General features: G+C 41.8%; 1 protein-coding gene across 1 annotated transcript in view; it reads left to right on the plus strand.

The window, feature by feature from the left end:
* The window catches only part of PTPRG (protein tyrosine phosphatase receptor type G), a 412,655-nt gene that overhangs the window by 365,929 nt on the left and 25,135 nt on the right, over positions 1-21,591 (plus strand). Inside the window, exons 14-15 of the mRNA XM_037383177.1 lie at positions 2,640-2,731; positions 15,169-15,260. Coding sequence (XP_037239074.1) covers positions 2,640-2,731; positions 15,169-15,260 — 184 coding nt within the window. The remainder of the gene's footprint in view (positions 1-2,639; positions 2,732-15,168; positions 15,261-21,591) is intronic.

Here is a 21,591-nt window from a genome sequence, read left to right on the forward strand (position 1 = left end):
GAGTTTGTAAAGCCCATTGTAAAAGGTCTTTTAAAGATCAATCCTCTCTGTCCTGTTCGAGGACAGAGAGTTTGAGCCTGCATAGTCCCATCAGTGCTGCCTTCTGCTGCCACCAGGCACCCCTGAGACCTGGAGGGAGTCACCAGGACAGGGATGCAATGGCCTGTGCACAGCAAGCTCAGCTTTAGAGGCTAAACTTGGAATATTTACAGCTATTATGAAAAAGTGGGGGGGAAGAAATGTTTGAGAGGCATTCTTTCACCTAACCTGCCAGTATCCAGTATTGTAAAGTAATGAACATGCTGTGTTATGTATGTATATACATAAAACAATGGGATGTTTGTGACTTGAGAAAATCTTTAGTCAAAAGGTGGCTGCCTTTTCAAAACAGCTACAGAAAGTCTTCCAGAAATAAAATAAAGAATTGCTAATGACATTAATGATTGTAGCAAACTTTACTATGTGAAATATTCACATAATACATTGTTATTCCAACATTGTGCTCAGCAGTGATGTGCTGGACTGGGTGTTCTGCTATTGCCATCATGGGCCTTACAATATCGCATGATGTGTTTATCAACACAATTACATATTTTGAGGCTATTAAGGAAAAGCTATCTTATGGCTGCATAAAAAAAACCATAATGCCAGCCCATCAGAGCCTCTCAGAGTATAGAATAACAAATTAACAGAAAATAATTGCTTTTCTTCAGTATCATCAGCTTAAAAAAATCCTGTAAATCCCTGCGTAAAGGTCTGTCTTTCTATCAAACACCTTCTTAAGGCCTTCATTACCAGGAGAAGCCGTTCAAGGATTTTTGTAGTATTGACTCAAGGGAAAGAGCCCCAAATACATCAAAATCAAGAACATTTTGCCTGTTTCATATTCATAGTTTCTTCTTTATGTGTGACTGATTTATTCTGCTGCGTGCCCCCAGGGTGTGCATTGTCCAAAATAAAGGCTGCCAAAAAAAACTGAGAACAGGGAGCAAGTAGGATGGGGGGAGTTCAGCCGATGTTTTTATATGGCTGTGAGACTATTGCACATCTTGCATCCTCATGTGTGAATTCACCTTATGGTGTTTCTTAACAAAAGCATACTCGCTAAATAAATAACTTCAGCACAATGCAAGACATCGTGCCTGAAAATAGAAAGCTGCTCCGAGACAATTACTCCATGCTGTGAAATCCGCTCTCTCCTGCTTCAGTATTGTCTTAAGTTGTACTTGTGCAGCCATAGCATGTGCTTGTGTTATAAAGCACTGTGACTGCAGTAGAAAGTACAAATGCATGGAACGCAAGCACCCATGATTATTTCAGGGTCTGGTTTCGCCTAAGAGAGTGGTTTGATTTTCAGTGACTATTTCGCTCCCTGGCATGCATGGATGTTGAAAACAAAGGGAGCACAAATTACTTTGAGGAAGTCTGCAAAGCCAGCGTTGCAGAGTGGGCTCTCTGTGGAGAGCACAATGCCCAAATTACAGAGAAGCAGACTGCAAGGCAGAAACTTGTAAGCCACTACGTGCAAATACGTTTCAGCAAGGGAAGCGGCAACTTGACAAAAGGCACAGCTCACAAGGCCACCTGCAAACTTTGCCCAGGTGTTGAGAAGCAGTTCATTAAGGGCTGCAATGAGGGGGATCTTTCTGCAATGGGAAGCTATTGTTAAGCGCCTCGACAGATGAGAGCAGACCCTTCTCCTGCCACAATAGCTGCTCGCACCAAGCAAGACTCATTAAATATTCAGTTCCAGCCTCAAGCAGCTCATTAAGTCAGCAATGAGCGGTGACGCTGGTGTTGGAAAACCCTGCCTCAGTTAACATCACCATGCAGAGTCTCCTCGGATCTCTTGATGTTATTCTGCTCAGTACCTTTTCTGTGATGACCAGCTTGTGCTCTCTGCTTTGCATTAAATACAGGTAAAAAAAAGTGTCAGGTGGATTTAAGTTCTGCTGTTCTTTATAGGCCTTTTCAGAGATGACTCCTGGAGCCCTAGCTAAGTGTCTATTGCGTTTTTCTGTAGCAGTGTATGTAATACAAGTTTGCAGGATGGGATGAGGGTTATATGGCTTTTGTGTTAAAAACAAACAAACAAAAAAACGTTATGTTTGCAGAATAACTTTCATAGCAGAACACCATGACACACAGCAGTTACAGATGCTGTATTACTGTCTGTCGGCTGTTACACAGCAGAAACTTTTACAGTAAGTGTATTTTCCCTGGAAATGCTGGTGTCTTAGGTGGATTTTGGCTTGAACTGTATGCTGGATATGTTTCTTGTGTGCAGAGTTTCTTTCTGAATGATGTATTTGAAACCTGTTTTGCAACTGCTAACTTTTGTGAGTGTAATTTCATATTCAGTAGTACTTAGCAGTAATATACAGAAGCATTTATGATGGGTGGATGTCAGATGTCAATGAATTAGAGCACACCAGAATCCAGAATTAGGACTGTTAATTGTAGAAAACACACATGTTTTCACGCATTGGTATTTCAAAGCTATAATGTCTGAAAGTATGGAGCAGAAATGGAAGAGAAATGGAGAAGCAGAACATGTGCAAAAGTTTTTGGCTGTTGTTTCAGAGGGTAGTTTTTCACACCCTGAATTTATTATCTTTTTTTTCTTTTTCTTTTATCAGAAAGTGTTTTCAGACTGCCCATTTCTATGTGGAGGACAGCAGTTCCCCCCGTGTGGTCCCCAATGAAAGTATTCCCATTATACCTATTCCAGGTAAGACAGTCTTAAACTGCTGTGCTTGTGCTACTACTTGGAGTCTGTTTTAATTACATAGAGAAGGATATGCTTGTGGTAATTCATGGGGATTTGGTAGAAATTTGTTGTATCAGTGCTGCTTCATATACTATAAGGTGCTTTGCAATGGGGCTTTGAATGCCAATCCTGTATTTTTCCCTAGGCACCTCTCTCACGTTGTTTTAATAGAAATTTCTGAATAACCTTTCTAAAATGTCAAAAATACGAGCAACACTTCTTAAAAACACAAAGGCATTGCATCCAGTGTGGAACAAGCCGCTCCATCAGGGAGGCTGTGGACAAGGGACATGCAGCTCCACTGCTCTCTCGAGAGCGGGGGACTTGCCCCCCACTTTCAGGTGGGCAGAGGTGGTGTCTGCAGGGTCTCAGAGAGGAAAGCAGGACGCAGGGAAAATCAAACAATCTCAAGTAAAGTCCAAAGGCGTATGTTAATTTGGTATTAATCAAGTTACCAAAAGCCAAATTCTCCCCTCAGCTATACCGACAGTGAAGCTGGAAGCAGAGTTTAGTACTTTTCTCTCTTCGTGAGACATTTCCCCTAGGAATTATTAAGTGTGGGATCCAGCTCCCTTTAAGCCGTGATGACAGAGAGCAGCTTGGTGTCACAGTGGCCTTTGCAGCCGCTGCCTTGTTTGATGTTGGTTCGTTTCACAGGCAGAATTAAGATGCCCAAAGTGTTGTATTGACCTCAGTCTGTCAAATGCTCATACTCGCTGCTTCAAGGTGGTTTGAGTTTCCTTGTCGTATTCTGTAATTTGTGTCGTTGGTGTAGGATTCAGTCTGTAGCTAATTAGGTTCATTTTACCAAAAAACATTCAAAGCCATCTCTGAGACACTGAAGGAAACATGCTTCCTAGAAAAGTGAAAGAATCCGGTTATATTTTCCTTGATTTTATTCAGTAGACATGTGTGACTTATTTCTAGAAAGAGTCTTTCAGAGTAGCCATGGGAACTAATATGAAAGGTTAGCTATTACGTTCCTGCAGAAAACATTAGGCAGTTTGCCTTGCAGTCTGATGCTGTGCCACTGAAAAGAAAAGCAAACGTGCTATCATCTCCTCTCCTTTCTGTGGCAGACATGTCCTGGCCACATCGCGTCCTTTGTAAGAAGCCACCCTTCTTCTCCTTTAGGGTAACGGGAGATGGGAGGTTTTAGCCTTGCAATGAGCTTTCACAAAAGAACCTAAATAGTTGGAGAACTCCATTCTTCCTACTGTAAACCCAGGATGAGCGCTTCCCTGTTGGGGCTGCTTTTGGCAGTCATCTTAATGGTCCCACCGCGCCTGCTGTCGTGTGGTACCTCCTTAGAGCTTGCGAGGAAGGGGAGGGTGAGCTAACCTGGACTCTCTGCAAAGCAGTGTCAAAGCACAGGGGATTACGAGCACAAGGCAGTGGGAGGAGATAAATTCTCCCCTTGGAGAGAAGTCTCTGGCCATTGTGTAGGTTTTTCACTGTAATTGAGACAACTTTTTTATAGATAAAGAAACCAGCAGAAAGTTCAGCATCTTTTCATGCTGTGGTCTGTGTTGCTGAGACAGTGGTTCTTCCCCTGTTTTGCAGGGATGTTCTGATGGTCAGTCCATTAATGACTGGACAGCATTCATATAAACTGTAATTTATACTGAAGAAGTTCCATTAAAACTGTTCAGGTGACAGGTACCATCAGGCTAGCACATGCCATTCTAACATGTAACAACAGGTGACAGAACAGAAGAAAATTGCTTTTTGGGGCTGTCTTGCCATGACTAGAACAAGCTGGACCACAGCAGCTTTGGGACTGACATGATGCCCCATCACTGCAGTGCACACCGTGGCCTGCTCAGGCTCGGTAACGCTAAGAGTGAGCTGCTCACCCCGATAATGGGCACTGCAGATTAAGGCACCTGCTGAGCAAGTGCTGCAAGATATCTCAAGAAGCTTTGTAGTTCAAAATCTACAAGGACTGCCGATGCGATGAGCTCTGAGGCGCATGAAGAACTGGGACTTAGAGGTTTAGTCTAGTTGGATGCAAAGGTGAATCCAGCCCTTGAATTCCCAATGCAATCACAAGATTTTTGTGGCTAAGATAGACGTTTAGACACCTGCATATAGATATCCAAATGGAGATGCATTGACCTGAAGCTGAATCATGCCCAGAAAGTCTTAAGAGAGAATGAACTGATGAACTTGAAGATCTTGGCACTGACAGTAAAGCTATTCAGGCCACCAAAATACAAGTCACCCTCTGGAAGTGCCTCTCTGTGTCTATTAGCTATTACCTGTACAAGGAGCTGGTAATGAGGCTCAGTGTTAGTAGAGATAAATTCCAGCTATGCTGGCTTTTTCCAAAGATGGGAGCTACTGCCTGGAAAGATCCTGAAGCTGTCCTAAACATTTCCCTTGTTTGGAGATGTCGAAGAGGCCTGTTTTCCCCCATATACCTGTTGCTAAATGACAGTCTCCTCTGACGTCAGCTGCTACTCCCACATAAGCAGCCCACTGAAGTGCCTTAAAAATATTAAATGACAAAATTTTCCTTTAAACTGATCACAACTGATGAAATTATAAGCCTCTGAACTTTTCCTCTGGAAGCTGCCAGAGGGTGTGAGAAAGTCTTACTTGCCATGTTGATCCTAAAAGCAAAATGTAAGTGGCATTTCAAATTTTTCGAAGTAATCCTGTTAGGTTGTGAAACCCCATCCTTATAAAAGAAATTTTAATAGATCCCCATGGGACCATGCATCTGCCTCCTACAATTCAGTGGACTAATTTCTGCTCTGAGTTATGAGCAAGCAGCCACAATGATGGATATTTAGGGCAGCGTATCTGAAGACAGGAGATTTGCCAAGGCCCATCTACAGCCTGCAGTGAGCTGCCGGTCAGAGGGAGCTGAGCGGGTTTGGCTTGCCTGGTCCTGGCCAGGTGTGGGGTGGCTCTGCCAGGTGTCTGGAAGCCAGGCACAGCAACATCCTGACACAGCTCACGAGGTTTCAGAAGCGGCACTGGCATCTCTGCATGCCACCGCTCTGCTCCGTGACCTGTCGGCGTGCTCAGAGGTAGCTTTCGTGTTTAGTTCTGCACCACATTCTGCTCTTATTTAGGCAAGCCCTCTGTCTTCTCAGGTCTATGAGCTCTAAAATCAATCTGCCTGCTACCTACAATAGACAAACAGTACAATTCATCAGGTCCAAAATCTAAAACAATCTTCCTGTAAAGGAATTATTTTACCTATTTTCTATTTCACTTCCCATGGCATACGTGCTTAATTATTGTGCATGAAGCCACATCACCCATGTGTGTGTTCTTATCTGTGCAAATTTGCTCTGAGACTCAAATCATTATCATTATTCATAATTATCTGCACTGCTTGATCTAGAGAAACACGGGACAAAGGAGATATCATTAACTGAGTCACCCACTGGATATTACAATTGAGGTATAAATCTAAACTCACATAAGCCTTACACCTGACAATAATGCATCTGTAATCAATGCAGATTTCTCAAACTCCCCTGCTGTTCAGCCCAACAAAATTATTTCTCCATGTCTTCTCTCTTTGCCTCCACACTCAGTTAATTTTGGCCACATCCACATCATCTTTGCCTGGATCTCTCTGCTATAACATTTGGTCTTGGCAAGACCTTGTTCTCAGCAAACCAGCTCCTGGTCCTGTTGGTTTGGTTTTTTCCATAGCTGGGTCAGTATCTGGGTAAAACATTTCTGGACTTGATCCTTTTTAGTAGAGTTGGGTAAGTAAGAATAACAGCAACATCGTAGCTGCAGACCTGTATGTTTTTTGCAGCACTGCAAAACAAAATGCATCCCATGTCAGTTTTCCTGTCTTCTCGTTGCTAGACCTGCTCCACAACAGCAGTGCAGAAGTGCACCTCTGTGATGACATCCAATAGTGGAACTAGCAAAAACTCCACTTCTGCCCTCCTACTGTCCTTTGTTTCAGAGCTTTCCTGCTTTTGGGTGTTTTTTCTGGATCTTGCTGTGGCTTTACTGGTTTCTTGCCCAGCCCATGGACACAACAGACACTGTGGCACTGGTGTTAGCAGGACTTGTGAGATCCATACAGAGGTAGTTGAGGCTTGACCCTACAGCAAAACTCTGCATAGTCTTGACCACAGTTCAGAGAAACAGGCTGGCCAATGCAACTGATTCATTTAGCATATTATTCCAGATGTCTTTCACCATTTTTAGTACAAGTAAAATGTCTCAGATGGGATGCCAGTCATTTCAGCTGTGTCTAGACTACAAGACTAAGGAGCACTTCCCAGTTCTTGGATCAAGGTGCATGCAGTTTTAAGTTTAAATGGCAGTAAATTAATTTTTTAACTAGTACTGGAATTTATGAATAGTGTATTTAAAATAACTAGAGGCACAATCCAATGGAGAAACACTCTCATGCTTCTTTAAGAGTGACTCAGTGTGTGTGCATGAGCCCAGGAAACAGCGGAGCAGCCAGTTACGTTGCAGTGAAAAGGTGTCTGGACCACCTCATGCCATCGTGTGAAGGTGTAAAGCCAGTGCAGCCATGGCCCTCCTTCATTTCCCTCCCTCTTTGCATGGTTACAAGAAGGAGTCCTATCAAGAGTCCATCTTACTAACTTTTAGTTTCTGTTAAATCTCTGCAGAATTTTGAAACCTTCTTCCTTATTCCTTTAATAACCATGGTTGCCTTGAACTTTCCTGATGAATGTCGGTGCTTAGGCTTGTTGGGCTTTTTTACAAGCCCAGCTCCTGCACTTCTGATACCTTCTGGGAGTATCCACCCCGTGATAAACTGTTTCTATTAAGAGACTGACTTAAAAGTACCTCTGCAAAGAAACTGCAGGTTCCCAACAGAGCCTTGGTATCTTACTGTCTTCTGCCAAGATATAGCTGTCTCAAGCTGCATCCCAAAGCAGAGCACCAGGGCGTGTCTGTGCCTACTACAGTGGTGGTGTATTGAGCACAGCGATCCTCCGTGCTCTGTGCTAGAGACTGACAAGGTACAGGAAAAAGTGCCAAGTGCAGCTCAGGACATGTTTCTCAAGGGCATGAAGCTCTTCACTGAGCACAGACGTAGTGCTTTTCAGCTGTTTAAGACTTTTTCTGCTTTTTGCTCCCTGCGGATTTATGTCCCAGCACCATATTGTGAATTGTACCTATCTTCAGCTTCAATTAAATTCATGAATGCAATATTGCAAACACAGCTATCCTCTGAAGCCAAGAAGATATCAAGGTATTTTAGGGAACATCCACCTTCCTTTTTCTCTGCTACGAACCCTGCTCCTGCAGAACACTGAAGAATTTATGGTATGATATCTAACCATGGTACTTGTGGAGGCTTTAGGAGCTGGATAAATCATCCAAAAACATGTTTTCTTGGTGGCCATGTGAATTGCGGATGAGAGGCATCACACTGGGATGCAGAGCCCTGGAAGTTGAACCTCCGTGTGCTTAAATGTAAGGCATGTATGGAATTGATGGCATGACTGAGACCTGAGGATGGAAATATGTGAGGTTAAAATTGTGTTCCTTAGCAGGCAATATAAAATAAGATCAGGCTTAATTTCTGTGCTAAGGAGAAATTCGCATTGTTTCATTCTCTTGGAGTGAAATTGTTTTTTAGCTTAAAGGGAAGAAGTGTATTGCTATTACGTTTATAATTAATGATAACCTAATCTAAAATTTGTACAAGCAGATTTAAACTGAGCTCTTATTTTGACACATATAAAATTTTATCATTAACATCTTTATACTCCTGACTGACACATGGCTAATAGCATCGTAGTAGATTAAATCTTGAAGCAAGAGAGATGAATGTAGCTACAATATTACACAGGTGATTTTTCATATTCTGCTTTTTCATGTGTCTCCCCTTTATCAGAAACCTGCCCTTGTGTTCATTTGACTTGATCTTAACAAATAGATTGCAATTATCTTGCTGAAAGGACTTCTGTGTTCTTCTTTCAACACGCCCACCTATCCAGGGCTTTCCAAATGTATTTGAAGTGTTTCCCGTGACTTTTCACTTTGAAAGGCCATTTTTATTAAAAACAGCACTTCATATGCATGATTACAAAAATGTGAGCATTAATGAGGAATAGTGTCCCCAATAATCAACTCTCAGTAATTCATTATTTATCTTAATTTATTTTAATTTATGAATTGTGTAAAGTACTAAGGTCCGTGACTTCAGGAGGATAGCAGCCTTAAAGGGCTTCAGCAGGTAGTTTGGTCTCCTAGAATGAAACCCATTGTATTGCCTGTTTAGTGTTTATGCAGATATGATCTCCACAGAAAGCAGACACCTTCTGAATATTAAGGGGGTTTTAATGACTTTTTTTATCATAAATTAATTGATACTGATTTTATAAAAATAAAACTGTTGTTATATATCCGGCCATCTTTTATACAGCAAGCAATGTGATCAGTCAGAAAAATTAATTATTCCAAATGAAATACGATGGCTTCAGTTGCATTCTTATTTTTAATAGTTAAGCAAGGAAAGCCAGTGTACTGCAGAATTCAAGGCTCTGACTATATAAATGTGTATAATTCAAATACACTATATCTAAAAGGGTTTGAAGAAAGCTGGGCACCGCCCTTTTTTACATGTGGAATTACTCGTGGAGTCTAGTATTTGCGTGACTTCGATCAGGATCTGGCTGTGGAGTCACCTGCTCAAACATTTCAGATTCAATCACTGCCGAAATCTGAGCTGAATGTGAAGTTTCTGGTCCCTGTAAGTGTGTGCGCTTCGGAGTGTGCACTCAATTTGTAGGTTTGGAGGTTTTTGTATATTGTAGAGGTGAACACCTGACCTTAGCGGAATCGATAGGAGTTTTCCAATAACCTTTACTGGGGCAGAATTTTACCCAAGGGTATGCAATTAATCCTTGCAGTATTCTTTACGATCAGTCAGTCTTCTAGAGACAGACCAAATAGAGACATACTTGGGCTTTACATCCCCGTTTAGTACTGTGTGTTGTATGCGCTCTCCTATTGCACGGTACAGTTGCATAGATCCTATTCAGACCTGTGCCACGAGTGCCCCATGGCTCCTTGTGGAAATGAATCTGTTGGAATCGCACTCCGCGTGGTTATTTCTGCAGCAGTGCTGCATGTGAAGGCAAGCTTTTGCCATAGCTCTGCAGCTTTCGTTCTGGTACATATTGTAGTTTACTGAATGGCTGTTAGACTCAGTTTTAAGCAATACGCATCCTAAATATTGATGCTAGGTATTCCAGCTGCTTGCAGAATGTTTCTGTCCATCTTTGTAAAAAAGAAAAACCCTTGAACCCCACTGAATGTGGTTAACAATAAAATAAATATATATATTAAAAAAATCCTGAGATTGCATTTAATGCTCTCTCCAGCAGTGGAGAAGAAGAGGGTGGAAGATTAATTGACATCCCAGGGTTGAGTGCTGCTGGGAACAGATTGGTGCTTGTTTGCTATGGATATGGGAAGACATTTGTCAGATACGTTATTTAACAGATCTGTGAGTTAAGAAGTCAAATCCAGTTCTAGTATGGTGCTCCTGGTAGATACTTCTTTCCAGTCAGGAAAACTTTTTTGCAGAAGGTGAGAACTGTGAGGATACGCTGCTGAGAGTGGATTCTCCACGACTGAAGTCACTAACAATGTCACTGGTTTCATGACTGTCGTAAGCCAGGCTTTTGCCGCCTTCAGAAAGGGCAGTTTCCCTGGCACTTCGCTATTCTTCATGCTAATGAGTAGGATCAACCCATCTACACCACGGACAACTAATCCTTCTTCCCCTTCCCCACAAATCAATTAATCCTTTCTTATCAGCCAGATCAGCAGCCTGATTCAGTTCACTGCTCAGCCCTGCAGGCAGGGAGCCGAGTGGGAGAATCCCCCTGTCCTTTGGCTGAAGCCAGCTGTGAAGGGCACGCTGAGAATTGATGGAGGTGCTTCTGAGATGCCAGGGATGGCATGGGGCTGCTGAGCAGTGCGGTAGGTGGCTGCTGTTGGAGCAGATGGGCCAAGCCACGTGGCGGCTATGGCACATGAGTCCAGGTGGCTTTGCAAATGAGAGGCTGAAGTGTAGTGACTAACAAACAAATGGAATAAACTTTCACATTAAAAGTAAGGCGTAAGATACAAGGAGTATATTGGATTTAGTAGAATGGGTAAGATAATAACTGAAGAACAGCAAGCATTTAGAAACAGAACAAAAGACATGGGTGAATTTTCTTACCAAGACTTCTTCATGTGTGTCAAACATCTGGTCTTCAGAAACACCAAAACTCCAAACCAGACAAAGGTAATATGAAGAAGCACTTTGCCTTTGACCTTCTGGATTAATTCCTGACCCAAAACCGTCTGTTCCAATCCAATCCCACTCAACTATCCAGTGAGCTCTCAGGCTATAAATGAATCAAAATGAATCTGAGATTTTATTATGTGGAAGTGCCATCTCTGATATGATATCCTGTTTTTCTTTTGAAATTGAACCCTATTGCTTTAACATTACAAAGGCAGCTTATTAAGTGGGAAGTATAGGAATATCCTTCCTGGCAGGACTGCTAATTATCCAAACTTCAAATATAACCCTGTTTGAACTTTATTGCTTCTATACACTTTGGGCTTCTTTTGAAAGTGGCTGTCTTCCGAAGGGATGTATAAAGTATTCTGCATTGTCAATTGCCATTCCTCAAAAAAATGAGATGCAAGTAAAGGTTTTCCTCTACAATCATTTTTTTAAACAAACATGACTTTCTTCTTGGCATGCTGTCTTTGTGGCAGGGAATGAGCTGCATTGTGGTCCCCTTTGCTTCTGTGTTTTTGCTACTCCTCTCAGGCACTTGTCGAGGATGGGAACTCCACCAAAGTGTTAAATATCTAGCATAGTAGTTAAACATACCCCCCACCTCTCAGCTTCAGTAGTGTCTGATTATAAAGGATATTGCTATGTTATATTATTTACATTGATGAATGTATATACAATTCCTTTAAGTTCTGGAGACTTCTGCTCCTGTCCATCTAAGATTACTTCTTTCTCTGCGCAACACAAAGGGTTGGTACATTCAGCTCATTCAGAGCCAGATTCAGCTCATATTTTGTAGTGACATAAATCCAGAATCATTTTATTGACACTGATAAAACAGATGGCTAAACCCAAGCTAGACAGAACTTTAATTATATCTGCGGTGTTAGAGGTGAAGGTATGTTATTAAAACATTTCCCACTTCTCTTTGAACAGCATGTAAGTCTTGCAAAATGTAGGGGTCATACGGACAATATCAAATGTTGCTTAAGCTTCTGGGTGGGAAAAAGTATATGGTGTAAAAGGGAATATGCACAGAATGACTATGAGAGCTCCTAATTAGCCATTATAGGTTTCCATTAATCTCTTCAATCGACTATAAGAATTATAATCATTCAAGTCTATTTGTCTTAAGATGTAAAGAAGGCTTAACCAAAGCCTTTGGACTGATGATAGTGCAAGGAAAAGCATATTCTGTGCATCTAGCTACATCTGTTGATTTTCTTAGAGCAAGTCACAGCCATCTTCGGATAACATCAGAGCAGATACCATTCAGGAGTGCTGAGCACGTCAGTACACATTTTCCCAGAGGTCTGGCACGCTGCCTGTGGCGGGGCATGTATGTACCCCAGCTAAAATAATTTGCGTTCTTGGCTGAAAAGTTCAGAGTTGGAGGTCATGAACAGAAAAATACAGCCCCAAATTACTTTCACACTCTTCTGGTTCATTGGTTAGTGTAACAGACTATATCTTGGGGGTGGCTGCTTTCTGGTGGCTATCAGCTGGGGGCAAGATGGGTGTGCAGCCGGTCCCCTCTGGGCTGCCATGTCCCTCCAGGGGTGGCCTCCTGCGCGGTGCCTGCCACATCTTGCACCATGCTATCCCAGCAGTTTGAAAGCTGGAAATCATAAGTGGTTTATTGAGTTTCTGATATTTGTGGTTCTGATTTTAATCTTCCTAATATGAAACAATTACATTTACTCCAACGTGGGTTTCCTGAGTTTATGGGCACCTTCAGCAGCATAAGCTCTCTCTCACCCAGTGAGCTCATACATCAACAGTATTTCCTATTTAATTTATTTAATGCTTAATTGTTGCCCATGTTATCAAATAGAGTAAGAAACTGCATTTGGTTATGGCTTCTGGAGGGATTCAGAAGTGAAAAAGGGAGGAGAAACAATAAAGGATAGTGAACAAGGGAAGTGAATTAGCAGTGGCTATAAAGGTGGAGACACACCGCCACCATGCAGTGATGATGATAAAAAGAAAGCTGACCATAGTTTGCCATGGATCTCTGGTGCAGACCCATCCTTGAAATTGGTGGGAATTCAGTGGACCAGAGAGCACGTCATCTGTAATGTATTTTTTGGCTCACAGATCACAATTAAAATTAAATTCTTCCTTCTGCAAAATTAAATTGGACACACTGGTCTGCGGCAGTGAATCCTTGATCTCAGTTGGTCTCAGCTGAGCTAGACTACTCAAGAAAAAACCTAAATGATAACTATGGAACTTTTCTTGTGAGAGTATTTGAAATTGCTATCATAGCACAAGTTATTTTCAAGGAAAACTAGGATGTATGGGTTACTTCTCAGGAGAGGAATGATTGTTTTACAGGCTCTTGCTATTGACTGCTGTTCCTGTAGATCATTCCACTCAAGTGTCTTGGCTGCAAAAATATTAATACAAATGTTGTTGTGAGATGATGATGTTCTCAATATTACATAGAATAAATGTTATCACTTAAATATTTCGAAGCGCCAGCATTTCTGCATGCTGCAGCTTTTTGCTAAGATAAGCATACACTTGTCAAATGTTTTGAATTCTGTATTATTCAGTAAATGAGCATGTGGTTAATTAAAGTAGCATTACTATACTGGGTGGTGATCAGATTGCAAACATATCTCTAACAATTGGCTCTTGTAAATAAAATAGAAGAGAGCTGATTGAGATCTGAAAATGCCAAGAGATGCAAAAAGCCACCTTAGAGCATTACCTGATAAAATAAGAGTAGAGAAGTAATGACATGGTCAATATTAATTGTCATCAGCTGGAAAGAAATCAGATTGTCAGGGATCTATAAAATTCTTGCCAAAGTAGAACCTCATTTACACATACAGATCTTCATACCCTTTGCTAAGAAAAGCATATGTGACAGCTTAGAGGTTTTAGCTGCCAAAGATCTTTCACTCTGAATACAGTAAATGTCACATCTATTTATTTATCGTTAAATTTTGCTAAGTATCTGTAGAAATATTTGGATTTTTTCAATCATAATGTAGATGTTTAAAAGGAAAAGAATCCAGATTATAATGCAGCTGTAGCACCAAACCATATGGCTGCTAAATAGGAGCAAAAATACACCACTGAATTACTGGGAGTAAACATAAACTGGATGCAATCTTCAGAAGAATATTAAATGGAATATATAAATACCAGAGTATTGCCATAAAATCATGCAATCAGACAATAGTCGCCATCAGGCAATAGATTATTTCACATGCTGAAAGTAATCACAGTTGTATAGCAATTCACATTTCCTAAATGCCAGACTGAAAATATTAACTAATGAATCTTGGCAAGCGCGGTGTTTCCACCAACTGCAGTGGTGGTTACACCACCACCTAGGCCCTTTTTGAGAGACAGAAAGGGAGAGAAATAGGGCAGCCATCCCACACCCCAGCCAGGTGCTTGAAACAGTCTTGTTTGTCTTTAATTCAATTCAAGCCTTTGACTTCTGTCTTTGAAAAAAGGTCTGTGGGTGATTTATTGGTATATTGGGTGGAATTTGCACTGTGCTGAGCAAGAACAAATGGTCCAGTGGAATACATATTCAATGTTATGAACAGTGTCTGGCATGAGAGAGAGCTCAAATTAGCGTGGGTGTTGTGGTGCCTGTTCTTTTGCTCAGAGACAGTTTCCTGATAAGTCCATTTGGGTTCTACATCATTGTGTAAAAAGGAAAAGGTTAATAACTTCCAAGAGAAAAGCCTGTGTGTCTGCTCAGTCTGGTAAAAATGTACTGGGAGCAATCGTCAACTGTAATTTCATATTTTGGGTCTCTTCTGTTCTTTTTATACAATGTGGGAGGAGGCCTCTTCATCCCATCCACAGCTATCTTCGAACCACGAACAAGAACTAAGCAATCCTTGGAACTTCTGTTGGAGTTTGCAAAATAGCATCCTAGGGAAGAGACTCTCGGTATTCATAATTGTAGTACTTATTAGATATATATGACAAAGAGTTTATCTCAAAATTGGCCAGATTCATCAAGATTTCTTATTATTGCATATTGAATGAGCTCTGCCCTTGGGAAACTCAGATCTAGGTGATACTGAGTGCAGACTTTCTCTCCTGAAGTTTTATGATGAGACAAGTAGCAACTCTGAATATCTCTTTCTTTCTACAGATGATATGGAAGCAATTCCAGTCAAGCAGTTCGTTAAACACATCAGTGAGCTGTATTCTAATAGCCAGCATGGGTTCTCAGAAGACTTTGAGGTACGATTTAATGATCCACTAATAAAATGTTGTTTTCCCAAAGTTAATTGTGTGTTAATAGTTATGGACCGTGCGACATCTGTGTGATGCTGTAATGTCAGGTAAATGCAATGCTCAAAGGTATCAGAAGAAATAGGGAAATACCAATTTGCCTCCAGGTATAAGCATTGTGGGACTGGACATTTACAGATGCTTTCTAACCACCCCAGATTTGGTGCCTTTAAGGGGGGACCCTCTGAGATTTTTATTAAATAGGAAAAGCTGCCTGCAGTCCCCCAGGAACAACGTGAAGATACAAGCAGTTGGGTTTAACTCCAGGCTTTTCTTACAATCTGCAGCTTATTTTACTGTTGTTGGCCCAGAATTTGCTCCTCTTAGTCACACTGAGAAGTCCCAGACCCCCTGCGTAGCCCGAAAGGAGGAACACAGTGCTCACTATGAGTAATAGTAGTAGAATATAGTCTTTTTATGAAAACCCAAACTGTGGGTCAGTTCGTGGAGTCCTTGTTGATGGTCTGTTCAGCCAGGAAAGATTATTGTTGAAATCGTTGGTTATTTTGTTCCAGTAAAACCAAGGAGAAAAGGCTTCAGGATTTAGTTGGTGAGCTTTACCTAATGTGTCTTTTGTAAAGTTTGCAACTTGTTACCTGTTTAGGACAGATTCTGACTTACAAATCTGCTATAAATTGGAGGTAATTCCAATGAAGTGAAAGTAGTTTTCCACCTCTGGGTTACCAAACCCATATCATGCAAGCATGGTAAACATCCCCCAGTATGAGGACGGGCTGCAGAGTCAAGCCTCGATAAGCACAAGTCAGTATTCTCTGGCTAGTTTTTAGGCACTTCTTTCATTCAGTCTAACCATAGCCACTGCTGAACCTTTGGAAGTATGGAGAACCAGGAGGAGCCCCGGGAAACGGCATGGACCTGTGCTATTGGCTTCCCCACCAGCAAAAGGAGGTTTCTTTGTGTGTTGCATGTGAATCAGAGAGGCAGCTCTGCTTACGAACAAGGCAATGAACCAAAATAGGTGGCCTAATATCTACGGCTTCGTCGCTTACTGCAGTAAAGACAAGACTGTATGCAGGAATTGTTTTTAATGAGATCATTTAAAACATTTATTGTCGCTGTTTGGTTACTGTCTACAAAGACTGCCTGCTTTGTCTGATGCCCAAAAACTGTTGTGTAAGTTAGAAACATTTTGTATTCATGAGGAAGGCAAATGTGTAAGGTGTTAAAGTGATTTAGTTCAATTGACTGCTGGCTGGATGGCTGAGCAGGAATATTGAGGCATTTAACAATGTTGATGGTATTCAGGACAAACATTTATTCTCCAGAGAGTAGAATTTGATCAGGGTGATCAAATGCGACTCACTCTTCTCAATTATTTATGAATTGTGACCCCGGTGCTATTCATCACAGCTGGGTTTTACACCATTTAATTATTCAAAATAATCAGCAACACATCTGTAAACTTGGTCTGGCTTTAAGCAGGCTTTGCTTCAGCTGTCACAAAATCACTGCTATTAACAAATGTTGGACACCTTCTGCCCGTGTTTTAGCAAAGAAAAACACTGCTCTAATAGCCTTATTTTTCCCTTCCTCCTGGAGTTCCCTGCTGCGAGTGCCACGCCGTGGCAGCCAGTCAGAGAGATAGCTTTGGCCAATTAGTCCTGTGCTGGGGAGCGCAGGGTCCCCTCTGAAGGGAAGTTAAACTGCTTCGACCGCGCTGCACATGCCAAATTCTGTTCTCCGTGCTGGCTTAAAATTCGGAGAGTCTGCTTTGAAGTCAGTATAGCTACTCCAGATGTATTTCTCCATAGCTGAGGTCTCAGCTTCCTAAAGAGTACATGAAATGTCCTCCTGGAGTAAGGAGAAGGAACAGGAACAAGACGATCGGAGTCTGGGATAAACCATTTGGCTCCCTTGCACTGCTTATGTTCTGCCCTGCTGACACCTCATGGGCCTTATTTTCTTCCTTATGGATCACAGTGATGAGACGGAAGAGTAAAACCTGGGATTTTTCACAGGGCCTGTAGGTGAAATGTTTCTCAAGTGCCTAAACTGGCTCAGAGATCAGAATCCCAGTTTTGAAAGTGGCTGTGGGACAGAGGAGCCTGAGGTTACGTTTACACAGTAGCTGTCGGAAGTGGCTAGCGATGTAACTTCCCACACGCAGTCAGATCCAGCCACGGTGTGTTGTGCTGGAATTGTATCTGCTAGCTACAGTGAAGACTTAGTTAATGTTCTATGGAGAAACAGAAGGATTGCAGCTGAAACAGAAAATCCAGTGTTAGAGGGCTGCTAGCCTTGGGTGGGACATAGCACAGCCATAACACGCCTTCATGCCTGGGGAACTTCTGAAAAGAGGTATAAGGTTCTGCAGTCATACGGGCTTTTTACAAAAGAATCTGCTTTTTACATCTCAAAGGAAGAGAGAAGATGGCAAGGAGATGCTGAAAACATGTGATCGATACTACAGAATAGATAAATCTTCCCAAGGATAGCCAGTGCGTGGGATGTTTTTAAAAGAAAGGAAGATCAAAAATCTCTTCAGAAATTTCTGTGGCAGGAGGTTTATGGTGGAACTTGTGAAAGGAAAGACTAAACTAGGCACACACATACTTTGCCCGATGTAGAAGGTAAACATTCTCCATTTGTTTGTTGCTAGGTTTTGGTGTAAGTCTCTTCCTGCATTTTTGGCAGTGGGTTGTGGGTTGTATTGAGGTGGTTTTTACATGAAGAAGATTCCTTTGAAAGTAAATGGTGTGAATACTCCCTCCTTCTCTTAAAATAAGCTTAATTACTGCTAAATATTTTGTGAATGTGCTTAGGAAGCATTTTATGTGCAGAGGAAAAAATGACTTTGAACTCACAGACCTTTCCTTGGAAAATACATCCAAAATGAATCCTTATTCCCTTTGGGTAGTCACAGTGCAAGTAGCCAGCTTTATTGTCTGGTGATAGCTGGGCTTTCTTGTATATACAGACTTGTTAAGATTTCCTTTGAGTCCCGTGAATTTTCATTTTTTGATATAAACTAGTAATATAGGGTGCAATTTAATACTGAACAAACAAATAGCTTTTTAAAATAAAATCCACAATCCTGCATCGCCAGTGCTGGTCTCTGATATAACTCTTTGTATTCTATCTTGGAATTTGTTCAACCTAACACTGAAAAGAGTTCAAGGAGGTTTTTTGGCTTGCTCTTGGGCAGCTCCAGGACTCTCTTGCTGTGGTGTACAGGCTGAGGTACTACATTTTTACAGGGCAGCACTGGGGCAGGGTTTGGTGGCAAGACTGAAGAGAATTGAGAGGTTCCTGAGCCAGAGATTATATCTACTCCTTGTCTAGCCACAGATGTTCTTGGCATCATTATGTTTGATAGTCTTTGATAGACCTTTCTTCCATAATCTTCTAATTGCCTCTTGAACCCATTTAGACTTCTGGTGTCCAAAGCATCCCATGGCAATGAATTCTACAATTTGTTCCACAAGAACAAACTTCCTTTTGCTTTCAACTCATGCCTAATAACTTCTCTTGGTGCCTCCTAGTTTTTGCATTAGAGAGTACATCCCTCTTCATTTAAATGCCTCACATGATTGTGTCTGCCTCCCTCATATTCCCCCTTAATCATCTGTTTTCAAATCTGAGGAAGTCTAAACTGTTGTGTTTGAGGAAGCCATTCTAGACTTATGATGACTTGTTCCCTCTGTACCTTTCTTCTTCCTTTACCATACCCTTTTCAAGACGGGAAAGCCAAAACTGTGCACGGCATTTAATGAGTGGGTTTACTGCAGAGTTCTGTGGGAGCACAGTGACGTTTTCTGTTTGTTTTTCTATTACTTTCCTTCTTTCTAACATACTATTTGTTTTTTAACAACTACTGAGCACTCAGCTGACATCTCCAGAAAACTATCAGCTGTGACCCCAAGGTCTTATCACTGAATGGCAATAGCAAATTGGGAACTTGCCAGGATGGATGTATAGTTATGGTTGTTTTTCCCAAGTGCATCACTTTGCATTTATCAACATTGAATTTCATTTGCCATTTTATCACTCAGCCACTCAGTATTGCGAGATTGTTCTGCTTCCCTTCACAAACAGCTTTTGTTCTAATTATCCTGAATAATTTTATATCATAAACACACTTTGTCTCCTCTGCAGTCCATTTGTGAATAGATTAGGTCCCCATAAGGTCCCACTGGTGAAATCTGAACGCTGACAATTCCTGGGCAGGTGTGTCACACCTCTAACCTGTTGGTAGACAAGCCGAGTTTGTCTTTTGCTCCAAGACAGATCAGTTTTTTAAGTAATGTCTTCTGAGAGGCCTTTTCACAGACATTTTGGAAATCCAAATATGCTATTCTCTTCCAGACTGTTCTTACCTATAGACTTCTTCAGGGACCTCTCCACAGCATGTTAGAGGTAGGTGTTCACCAGCTCTGCTATTTATGGCAGCGTCTAGCAGTTTGCCCCACAGAGAAGTCAGATTGAGTGGGCTGTAGTGCCTGAAATCCCTTCTTGATTGCGTTTTAAAAACTGATGTCACATCTGTCAATCTTCTGTTCCCCTGATAGCCTGACTATATAGGACATGTGCCCTCCAAATTCTTGTATCAAAGGGGGTGTGAAGTGCCACCTCCCACGGCAAAGCTTTTCGCTCCCTCCCCTTGGCTGGTGACTGGAATTAACACGGGAAGTTTTTCGAGTAGTCGTCTCCTTTTCCTCTAAGAAAGGAACACTAAGCCAAGGAATCACCATCCATCCCCAAAGCTAACTGTGAATTTTTATAGAGTAATACAGTATTTTGATTTTTGAGATCAGACAATTTTATTTCCCTCCTCCCTAATTCTGGAGCAGGCTGGTCAGCGCTGCTGCGGGAGCGATTAGAGTGGGTGAATGCAATCTCCGCAGACCTCTCCTGCCTGTGGCCGTGTGAGTGTAATGATTCATTGCCAATTTGGAGTCTGAACAGGCTCGCTGAACTTGGAGGCAGGCTGTCTAGCTCCCTCATCACATAAATTGAAAATATCTTTATACTCCAGTGGCACCTTCTTCTAAATGTCCTGAAATGTAAGAAAATAACATAAATCTATATCTTCAGTGATGTGGCAGGGATTTGCTAATGTTATTCTCATGGTTGCTGCTGCTTGGGGCAGGGGTCACTAGCTCTTTTTAACCAGTGACCTCAGAATGTTATTCTCTAGCGAAGGGCTGCATTGAAGACAGATAACACTGCACTTTGCACATTTCTTGAGACAGTGAAAACACTGTGTAGTTATACTGGCATCCCTTACAGATTAGACACAGCTTACACCAGACACACGCTTATAACTGCATCTACACCAAGGAATTTGGCAGCAGAAATATGCCATTTCAAAAGCATGCTGCTAGTAGACATTACTGCACTGGGAAATGTTTTATAACCCTGGCCCAAAATTGCCATAACGAGAAGTATTCTCAGCCTGTGCATTGCTGTACTGGCACCGAAGGGAAGAAGCACTGTGAAGCTGGAGGAGGAAGGATGGCTACAGAATAGGGTCTTCCTGGAGTTCTCAATTCTTATCTCACCGCTTCACCTACCCTAAGAAATTGGCATTGTGAATTAAAAGATAAAGCTGAAGAGAAGCAATAGAAGAAGTTTGGATATCTGGGCTTTCTGTTGCTAGCCATAGCCCTGCAGCTATAACTGAAGATCCTGCCTGGAAGCCCCACTCGGAGCAGCCGTGGCCCCGCACGGGCAGTGCAAGGCTCCAGCCGGGCTCCGACACCTCCCTTCAGAACAAAGGGCAGGATGCTGCAAGCAAGCATTCCTCCACCATCCTCTCCTCTCTCGTTCATTTACGTGAATTTTTAGCTGTCTATTGATTCCTCTGCTGTTATTCCTCTGTTGAGTTTGGTTTGTTTATTTCCCCCTTCTTTCTAGGCTGCCCCCAGCTTACCTCTCTCTTGAGAGCTGCCAGAGAGTTGATGCTAGTGCTAAATTATCTCAAAAATCTACACTGTTCCTTTGGGATATCTTCAAATACTATCTCTGTCTCTGTTGGTATGCCACCTCTACATTTGCTGTGATGAAACATCAAGAGTGCTACCAGAGAATTCTCTACTTTGGGATTAAATAATACATGCAAAATGATTTTAGGGGTGGATGAACTAGCTGCTTTCATGCTGAAAAGTATCACAATAATACCAAAACATAGCTATGGATGTTCTCTAATTTAGTCCGTGAGATTAGGATCCTTTCTTTGTTCGTGATTCCTCCTCATTTCTATTCATAGGCTTTCACAGTTCAGCCCCTGCTAGGACATCAGGCTGAAGTAATGGGAAAC

The sequence above is a fragment of the Falco rusticolus genome, chromosome 4, assembly GCF_015220075.1.
Source record: "Falco rusticolus isolate bFalRus1 chromosome 4, bFalRus1.pri, whole genome shotgun sequence".
Classification (NCBI taxonomy): domain Eukaryota; kingdom Metazoa; phylum Chordata; class Aves; order Falconiformes; family Falconidae; genus Falco; species Falco rusticolus.